Source organism: Mercenaria mercenaria, chromosome 5, assembly GCF_021730395.1.
Source record: "Mercenaria mercenaria strain notata chromosome 5, MADL_Memer_1, whole genome shotgun sequence".
In the NCBI taxonomy this organism is placed as follows: domain Eukaryota; kingdom Metazoa; phylum Mollusca; class Bivalvia; order Venerida; family Veneridae; genus Mercenaria; species Mercenaria mercenaria.
In genome coordinates, this window is record NC_069365.1 from 85,352,353 (window position 1) to 85,363,157 (window position 10,805).

The 10,805-nt window shown below is 35.6% G+C and overlaps 1 protein-coding gene across 1 annotated transcript; it reads left to right on the forward strand.

The window, feature by feature from the left end:
* Positions 1-64: 64 nt before the first annotated feature.
* Positions 65-5,614, forward strand: LOC123557819 (patched domain-containing protein 3-like). The gene is made up of 4 exons (XM_045349522.2): positions 65-407; positions 889-1,940; positions 2,200-2,400; positions 2,610-5,614. Exons 2-4 carry the CDS (start codon positions 938-940, stop codon positions 4,103-4,105), a joined length of 2,700 nt encoding a protein of 899 aa, XP_045205457.2. The 5' UTR covers positions 65-407; positions 889-937; the 3' UTR covers positions 4,106-5,614.
* The last annotated feature ends 5,191 nt before the right edge of the window (positions 5,615-10,805 follow it).

A 10,805-nucleotide genomic window follows, 5' to 3' on the forward strand; every position in this document is an offset into this window, starting at 1 on the left:
TATATTTTTTTCTAAGATATTGATATTCATCTCAACTCATTTCCGAATAAGGAGTACTTTGAAATTGTGTTCTTAACAGCATTTACAGCCATTAAGTGGCGGCATGATCACATGACTGCCTATTCGTGGAGAGTTTATTGGGTGATACAACAACTCACGATCAAAGCATTTCTGATTATGAACTTCCTGATTTAAATCAGGTTCTTCCATTTAACTGTTATCTTCTTGGTAAGGGTTCGTAAAAAAGAAATGACCAGATATCATTTCTTTCATCCCCGAAATAAGGATCTGTGAAGCAATAGATAAAGCAATAGATAAAAGTTGTGTACGAGAAACAGGATGTATGATTTCTAAACTGCATTTATAGACATCAAATGGTGGTATGATGACATGACTGCTTGTTCTTGGTGAGTGTTTATTCGTTTTCATAGTTTACACTTTATATCGTCCTAGTTACGCATTTGATTCACGAGTTTATAAGTTCCCCTTTATTCTATCACAAAGCAACTTGAATAATAATTGATTTAATTGATTAAAAACGTCTGATTCTGTTCTTAAAGACAACTTACTGTGAAATCATTAATATTCGTGGGGGACTAATTTTCGTGGATTTCGCGGTTGACTCAATCCACGAAATTTAATCCCAACGAACAAGTAAAACTCCCTTTCATTTTATATTCAAAAGTTGAAATCCACGAATTCATATCCCCACGAAATTGCCGTTTTGACCAAAAACACGAAATTTCATGCCCACGAATTTTAATGATTTTACAGTATTGTAATTGGAAAATATGCAATTTAAGCAATACATGTTGTTTTGTTTAAAGTAAAATAAGGTTGACAATGAAAAAAATAATACTTTGCTTTTTTTATTTAAATCTTATGTAGAAAGGTGCCAGTTAAATATCAACACCCAGTTACATAAAGGCAACGAGAAATGTATTATACGGAAAAGATGAAAGTCGTATTTGGATCATTGGCACTCCATATCGCCTCCCATTGTTGGAAAGTCTGCATTGTCGGTTTCCTACTCAACGGTTTACTTGGACTGGGCATGCTAAACCTACCCAGAAAGAGCCTCCTCAATAACGATATAGAAGAAGTCTATATGCCGAGAGAAACGAAAACGGGGGAAACTGAACAATTTATCCTCAACCTGTTTCCGGATTACAGCGGGACAGACTTTTACACACACCAGGCGGTAAAGCAACCGCTGTATACGGAATTCATTATTTGGAGAAAGAACAAACAAAGTCTTATTAATGACTCCTTGTATGGAGAGATTTATTCTTTAATGCAAGGTATCAAAAATATCACCTTACACTATGTTAATGATACAGCAGTCGATTATTCACACCTCTGCGCTCGTAGGGATGACAAATGTGTAACTACTGGAGAAGAAATCATTGAGCAATTACGCGAATGTAAAGATGGAATGTTACCACTGAACACCTTTCAATCTGAAAACAAAACGATTTTTGAAAATCCTTTATTTCAACTTGCAGATTACATAATTGAAAATGATACTCTTATAAGTGCCATGTATCTTAAAGTCAGGTTTAACCTCCGCCAAGATACCATACTATACGAAAAGCATTCCAAACATTGGATGGATCGTTTCATAACTCACATGAAACAAATATTTGAGCTTCAGGAAAGCAAAGATCTTTCTTTTACATTCTCACACTCAAAGTCATTTCTGGAAGAGCTCGGTAACGATACTTATACCGATATTCCTTACTTTTCATTCGTATTTACTATTTATTTCTTTTACATGGGGTTTGTTATGTCTGGCGGAAATATTCTTGCCAAGAGGGTCAACATCGGGAGAATGGGAATCATCGTTACACCAACCAGTGTGCTAGGTGCATGGGGGCTGCTTATGGCGTGTGAGGTCGAATTCACAAATGTAATAGGTGTTGCGCCACTGTTTATAGTAGGTATGTGTTTTCATATCCGTTTCTAATACTTGCTTTTTAAACTAGAATAATTAAAATTGTTATAAAAATTTCGAAACCTCTAAATAGATCAAATGTTTTGCAATTACATTTAAATCACGTTTGTTCAGTTTATATGTAAAGTCTCCATTTATGATAGGGCTATACACATTTTGCATAACTAGGTGTCAATGAATATTTTGTCATGTGTTTGAATACTTCTAAAGATAAACAACTTCTGGAATCCATTTATAAATTTCAGGCCATCAAATTATCAATACAATGATAACTCTATCGCACCTGTCTGATGCAAATGATATACCTGATTCCAAACTGCGTGTGGAATATGCGGTAAAAATGTCCGCTCTTCCGGTAACTACGACCATGATGTGCTATGTTGTTCCATTCACAGTGGCAATTTTCTCAAAGTATTACGCTATTGAGCTCGTAGGCATTTACGTAGGTAAGAGGTCATTCATAAAAGTAATCAAACTATTTGTTTTTATTATCCAGTACAATGGTTTTCACATTGCGTTTACAAGGTGTCATTTAATTTATGCAGTTTTACAAAATTGTAGTTAATGATTATTGTTGATTGAATAAATATGAATACCGTTACTCTCACCTCACTCTAAATACGAAGAACATCTCATTTTTTGTTTGGAATTTTAGTGGCAACTATGGTATTCAACTACGTCAACCATTTTGTATTTTACACTGCCTGTCTGGCTATACACGAGCAACGTATCGACGCCGGTCGTCACTGCTGTATCTGTACGAAGTTGAGACCCAGAGAAGAACTTGAAGGACGCAGCTGTTGTATCATCTGTTGCTGTAGTGGTAGCCGGCCTGAAAAAAGGACTGATACTGAAAGTTCAATTGAAAAGATTTCAAGGAAAGCCATGCTACGCTTTCTATTGACCACTACATCTAAATGCATTTCTTTGTTTTCCTATATGTTATTAACTGCATTTTCTGTATGGGGTATTCTTAACTACAAGGTGGATGTATTACAGACAAACGAAGTTCTTTCAACTTCTTATTTCCATAGCTGGAATGAAAAACATGTAAGTTTTTATAACGAAACGTTTACTATACAGTTTGTGACCATTCATCCTAGCGGATATGCAAATGACTTGGTAACAATATTAGACTTTGAAAAAAAGTTAAAATCAAAATCATTCTTGAATAACCAACTTCTACTATCCTGGAACGATTTGTATGAAAATAGTTCGTATGTAAATTACACATCAGAGTTAGCTTTGAGTTTATCGGTCAAAAACAAATTTATTCCAGAAAATAATGTCTTTTCTCGTGATATACGTTTTGATCAAAATGATTCAAGCATTCTTGCATCAAGATGTTACATAAACACGAAATATACATCAACCATGTCCATGATTTCATTGAAGAAAGAGCTCTTCGATTTAGCTGATGAAATGAGTGACTATTTAGAAGACAAATATAATGACATTGACGAACATGTCCTGCCTTTTAAGACAGATGATAAGTATGTTTCTGTACATTCACCAGATTTTATCTTAACTGACGCATGGAAGCAACCGCTTTGGGAGTATTTCATATTCACTGGAACACAAATAGGGCTAGTGATATGTCTACTGTTTCTTCTGAAACCAAATTTGTCCTCTCTTATTCTCATACCACTAGTATATCTTTCGATGGTTACCTGTCTCTTTGGTGTATCTCGCTTCTTAGGAATTTATTTGACTCAAGTCTCTGCAATCATCTATATGATGGCGGGATGTTTCTTTGTGGAAGTTGTCGTTCACACATTTTATTCATACTTTCAAGCAACTGGAATAAACAAAGCGGCACGTGTAAATGTGATTTTAGGCACGACATCACAATCTTTATTCCATGCTATGTTTGGACAGGTTTTAGGACTTCTGGTGTTGTTTGTGGTAAGGTCCTACGTTTTCGTGACTGTTTTTAGGCTTGCTATTCTCACAACTGGCATTTGTGTCATCTTTATCATTCTTTGGGTACCTATCTTATTGTCTGTTTTTGGGCCTAGTGCCACAGACACTAAGTCGGAAATACTAGATAGTTACAAGATAGACCTAACTTCTATAAGTTTTGATGATGTAAAAATAAATGAACAAACCGGTGTGGATAACCCTGCCTGCTTACATACTAAAAGGGCATAGGAGAAAATGTGATATGTATCAAATCAAGAACATTTCATATTTCCCTTATAGGGCATGTACATATTGTTTGCAGAATGTATCAAACATGTCAACATTTAAACGTTTTTCAGGGGGCCTCCGTTGCCAAGTGGTTAAGGTTACTGACTTCAAATCACTTGCCCCTCATCGATGTGGGTTTGAGCCTTACTCTGGTTATTAAATTGTTCAGAGCCAGTTGTAAGGAATCCATCCAGCTGGCTTACGGAGGGTCGGTGGTTCTATCCAGGTGCCCGCTCGTGATAAAATAATGTACGGAGGAGCACCTGGGGTCTTCCTCCGCTATCAACTCTGGAAAGGCACCATATGACCTATATGCCGGTGTGTCGGTGCGACGTTAAACCCAACAAAAAAATAATAAATTAAATGTTTTTCCAAAAATATTCAAAACTTTCCATTCCAACATTCAAAAACATTTCAATATTCTAAACATAGTTAGCAAAAAGACCTTTGGAAGATTTTTCAATTAAAAGTTGCTTTTGTCAAACCTGATACCCAATTGAAACGTTGTATCCTTACACCGCCAATCCTGTTATAAAGCAAAGCAGACTAAATACCTGGCATTTTCTATTAAATTAGCAAACTTGAAGGAGCTTTACCTTACTTTCTGGACCTTTTTCCATTGTCTTCAATCTATATGATCCAGACAAAAGCGATCCTGCCTGATGCAAAGCAATATATATATTTCTGTTAAACAAATTCACTGTAACATCAGCTCAAATAGGAAACTTCTTATCGTAGGTGCAGTGTGTGATCTAAGTTATACGCGAATTCCTTAATGCAATTGCTTCATGATGAAAGTGATACAAACATGTCAAGCATACCTGACATGCGATTCAAGCAATGAATTGCGACGAAGTTAAGGTGACGCATTCTCTATGCAGCAAGAATAAAACAAAGAAATATTATTTTGCGACTACAGTCGTTATTTGTGTGGCTTTGCTATTATGGATGCATACTTAGCGTTTGTATACCTACTTTTGGCTTAGTGACTTACTACAAATCTATGCATGGAAAATGTTAAACATTACTCTTGAGTGTTTTTAATTACTTCGTTTTCTTATGTTCGAAATTATTTACTGGTATTTTACGGATGGCACCGTATATTCTGAAATTATGCTGCATTACATCTCCACAGTGCATTTAATACCATATATGGAATGGGACAATAAGCAAACTATTTCAGGCGCAGACGAAATGCAGATTTCAATACAGCCAGAGTATCACTGCTATGCTATCTTTTTCTGGATTGTATGTAATTGTGAATACTGAAATCCAATTTGAGTCGTTTTCATGGAAAACAAATCAACACTAAAATCTAAGTTCGTGCATTTTTTTGTTTTCTATCGCGATTGGTAGAAAGTCAACCACTATTTCATAGACTGGCTATTTTCTGTATTTTTTTACTATGAATATGTTTCGTGTGTATGTTATATAAGAGAAAGAAACTTCAATAAATGGTATAAACTCAAATGTGATATTTCTTATGTATCTGAGGCAAAGAATTTTAACACGTAATTTTAACTGGTTCCTTTGGATATAGCTCATCCTTCCCCCCGCCCCCGCCGCTACACCCATTTAGATGCTGCTGAAAGCGTATATGCCTTATTTACATTTCATTAAAATCTTTCCCTTAATGGATTTTGTGTATACTATGCTCCGTGTATATTTACATACATACAGTTATATATATTGAAAACGAAAAGTTTGGTCAGTAGAATAATATACATGGGAAATCCCATAGAATACATTTAAAGCCGGATGTGCGCATAGGTTTGACAACCCAATATGTACAGAAATAACAGAATCAGTGGCCTGTGTGGTGATGGCCTCTATGGCGGAGTGCTTAAAGTCGCTGATTTTGAATCACTTGTCCTTCGCCGGTGTTGGTTCGAAACCACGCTTGGAGAGTAGAATTCTTCATGCGAGAAAGCTATTCAGCTGTCTTACGGAAGGCCGGTGGTTCTATCCAGATGCCCGTCCATGCATGAAACAATGCTTGGATGGACACGTGGGGTCGTCCTGTACCATCAAAAGCTGGAAAAGACCTAAATTATGTTAGTGCGACTCAAGACCCAGACCCAGCAAAAAATATATCCGTTGCAGTTATTTGACTTGACAGTAGAGGTTTTATTCGACAAAATAGTTGTTTTACATAAAAATGCAATACTCGTTCAGACAATACAGTGAACCCTATTATCTGTTGAAGTTTCTTTCAAGATTTTAACGAATTAAATTGAATTGATAAAACATCGTTATCGTTATTTCTATCATAGTTACGTGAAAGTGCGAGGGGATTCAGAACTTTTGTGACTGTCCATATAAAATATAGGAAAACCATGCTTACACCAGTCCCTCAAAATATTTACCCTTAAGAGAATGCAGACACTGATACATTGCGCTGAAAAGGGCGCTCCTGGAATAGCAGCGACGCCCAAACGAAAGAGAAAAATCAAAGTACTGAAAGTACAGAAAGGCTGGCTACCACAAAACACTGGTACATTATTACGGGTACGTCAATTTTCCTAACCATCGTATAGGGAAGGAACATGACTAAACAATAATCATTAACAGTTCGGTTTATAGCCGGGTTCGAGCCCAAAATTTCCCTCATACCGACAAGAAAATCGCCGCATCTGATCAGTGTTCATACATTCATACATGATGTGTGTGTATGTGTGTGTGTGTGCCTGCGTACGTGTGTGTGTGTGGGGGGGTTGCATATCGAAATATAGATGTGGAGTTTGTTACCTTTATATTTTATCTGATATAATGTCCCTCAATGTTTATTATCGCTTCTTTAGAAACATATATAAACGGTTATAGTACGCCAATTGTTCAATAATAACGTGAACCCAGGTTCACGGTCGAAAAACTAGGATTAACAATAGATAAACTAGGGTTTTCGGATGTAAAACCAGGTTTTTCTAACACAAACCCATATTTTCGAGCGAAAACATGCCCGTGAACCCATGTTTCAGCTAGGTTTTTCAATTGAACTTTGAATTTCGGCCGTTATTCTAAGTTCACGAGCGTAAACCATAGTTTACGAACGTGAACATATGTTAACGATCGAGAACTTACGTTTACGACCGTGAACATGGGTTTACGACCGTAAACATAGGTTTACGCTCGTGAACATAGGATAATGACCAAAAATCATAGTTTTGTTCGAGAAACCAAGTTTTTCGAACGTAAACCTAGATTCAAGTTCGTAAACTATGGTTCACGCTCGTAAACCCAAGTTCATGGTATTAACATAGGTTCACGTCCGTAAACAATGGTTATCGGCAATCAAATTATCAAATTATTACATTCTTAGTCGAAAAACTAGGATTATCGAATACTAACATAAATTTTCGAGCGAACACACAGGAAAACGGGCGTAACCTATAGTTTACTCTCTTGAACCCATGTTTACGTCCGATAAACTAGGTTTCTCGATTGAACTTTTACTTTGATGCACAAGTTAATCAAGATGGTTAATCACAACAATACTCTATGCTCGCCTTAGTTTGATATGGAAAACCCATAATATCTAAGATTTTGCAAACATCTTTCCCGCACAATTTTCATTCAATGTTTTGTGGTAGCCAGCCTTGCTGTACTTTCAGTACTTTGATTCGATCATGAGTCTGGGTTCACGTTATAATTGGACAATTGGCGTGCCATAACCGTTTATATATGTTTAAAAAGAAGCAATAATAAACATTGAGGGAAATATATCAGATAAAATATAAAGGTAGCAAACACGACATCTATACTTCGATTTGCAGCCCCCTCCCCACCCACATCCATACACAAACACATTTATGAATGTATGAACACTGATCAGATGGGGTGGTTTTCTTGTCGGTATGAGGGAATACCACTATAAACCGGACTGTTAATGATTATGGTCTAGTTCTGTTCCTTCCTAATACGATAATTAGGAAAATTGCCGGACCCGTAATAGTGCACCTCCTTTTTTTTTTGAAAAGTATTCCATTCCTACCATAGGCTGCTTTTACTAATTTTTCAGGAATGCGTAGGTTCAAGCCCCACTAGGACCAATCTTTATTCATTATATTTCTTCTTTCTAGTAAGAAAAACTGGTTTTTTTACAATACTTATTATCATTGATTTGTCGTACAAAAGCGGACATTTTTCATTTGATTAGCCATTTCTTGCTGTTTAAACTGAATTTAACCTGAAGGGTAAATGTTTGGACATCTTTGAAAATACTTTGTTACATTTTGCATAAGTTCTTGATTTTGCATCTATTCTTTAGTTTACAAAGTTTGGAAGAAATGTAGGTAGGTCTTACTTCTGCCCTATGGTTCTTTTTGAATGCAGAGAGCAAGGCTATAATTCTTAAGAATTGGAGCTTAATTTCTGTCCGATTAAATTATCTTACTCGAGGCTCCCAAGAAAAGTTGTTATCGACAATTTTATTTTGTTTTATAATTGTTACGCAATACTTTGAGGTTTCATTTAGAAAAATATGAGGTAAAATGACTTCTCTGCGATCGTTTTGCGCAATGCCTATCACTCTGAAACGTGTCTCTGTTTCAGCTGGAGGAAAAAACATAATTTATACAAGATTTACAAATAAAAAAAACAATCAAACAACAACGACACAGTAAAAGTCGTTTAAAGATGCAACACAGTGCGAAACAGTGTTAACTTCAGGACTGTATCAATTAATGCATTTGTTAAACATTACCGTTACGGGTCCACTATCTTAAAATAACCTGAAATACAGCTGAAAACGTGTGTTTAAACAAAAATCGCTTACATCTACGCCCTTTAAACAAAATGGTGACAAAGCACTTTTTGCAATATATCTTTGAGCATTCGCCAGAATGTTTCTAAAATGAATTTAGTATAGAAATAGCAAAAGAGAAAAAAAGAAAGAAAGAAAAAAAGAATATATAGCATGGTCACTCTTTAGACATACAACCCGTAGAAAGTGGTCATTTGTTTCTTCTCACGTTACTGTGGCAATTCCACGCAGCGATTACGTCCCTTAGTATCTATAGCAAATGATCTGAAAGAATAGATTCTTACAACTTTAGCCCTAAATATAAGACCAGACATAACTCGTATCACTATAAGTTCATTTTAATTGATATTTCATATTTCTCATGCGCAGTGTAACTCAAATCGACAATTGTTTCTCGGAACCAGCGTTTGTTTAATTAGCTATTTACAGACCGGGGTCATAATCTATAACGAAACAGTCAACAGTGTTGAGTTATGAAAAAGTTCCATTCATACAGACATTTCATTCATAGGGGCGAATTAATTTACCATCATTATGTAATATTTTCTAATATTATCTTTCTAGTATTTACCGTTAGAAAAATAAAACATTAATATAACATGTTAAAGCACATAGATTTACTGAAACAGGTAAGTTTAACAATCTTTATACAACTCTGTGGCAAAACTGATAAACGTGGCGAACTATTTGAATTGCGCATGAAATGGTTTTGTGTTGTCAGTCTCAGCACCTTTGAACTTTTGTTGAACTTTGCAGAATTTCGATTTATGGTTATAATAGTCTGGCGAAAAATTCGCCAGCCTAAAAACCAAAGGACAAATATGGAGGGTGCGACAATTGCTTGACCGGCTGGTCCTGTAAATACTACTGTACAATACTGTTCTTATGGACGGATGTATTGTCATAAATTAGGCGTTTAACGTAATGTTTTCTTAGAACCTTGTCCCTGCAAATCTTTCCAAAAATCGAGCTGCCGGTTGCACCGGCTATTTGCAGAACAGGGCCTTTGGAACTGAAGGAAATTGTGTTAAGACCCCGTTTGAAACTATGAAATCTTCTTGTGGTACCTTGACGTTTTCTAAGCCATTGTATAACTAAGATGTCTATACTGGTTCTTCCCAGGAAAGACGAGTTCGCGTGTATCGGTGCTATATACCGGTCACGTTAAAGAACCAGACTGTCCATTCGCAAAGAGCTAGGCTAAGTTAGCCGGACAGGCCTTTATCTAAATAGTTTCTCTCTATCTGTTCTGGGGGCTTTATCTCACACTGTCCCTCTGATCAGATCGCTCTGTGTCTGTACTAGATGAGGATGAATTTCGCGCCCTGTGTGGCTGCGTTTGCTATAATGTAAAGCGCCTTTGAACGTGTTTATCATGAAAAGGGCGCTATATAAATCTGATATAATAATAATAATATAATAATAACTAAAACCGAATAACATGATAAAATAAACTGTGATCAATAAACTGGTAGTTATTTGAGATGCATCATATGAAAATATAGTGTTAACACTTATTTGAAGGAGGGACCGGTAATAAGTAATTAACATACTTTACAAATCTTACAATACCATTTCAATATTCTTGTATTATTGTAATATTTTGTTAGAAAATAGTCCATCAAGTTATTAATACTCTTGCAAAACTGTAAAGTTCCATATTTCTTAAGTAGTAAGGTTTTTCCGCAACACTGTATTTGTATATATTTATAAATATATAGAAAGAAATTGAATTTATTGTTACCAATATAATGATTTCATTAATTTGTTTAAATTTTACCGTATTGATTCTAACATTTTTCTATTCTTTTTGTCAACCAATATATCATCTTAAACATTCGTTACACATTCAATGTCCGGTTTTTCATTTTGGACTAATAAAACTATTAATTTAACTAT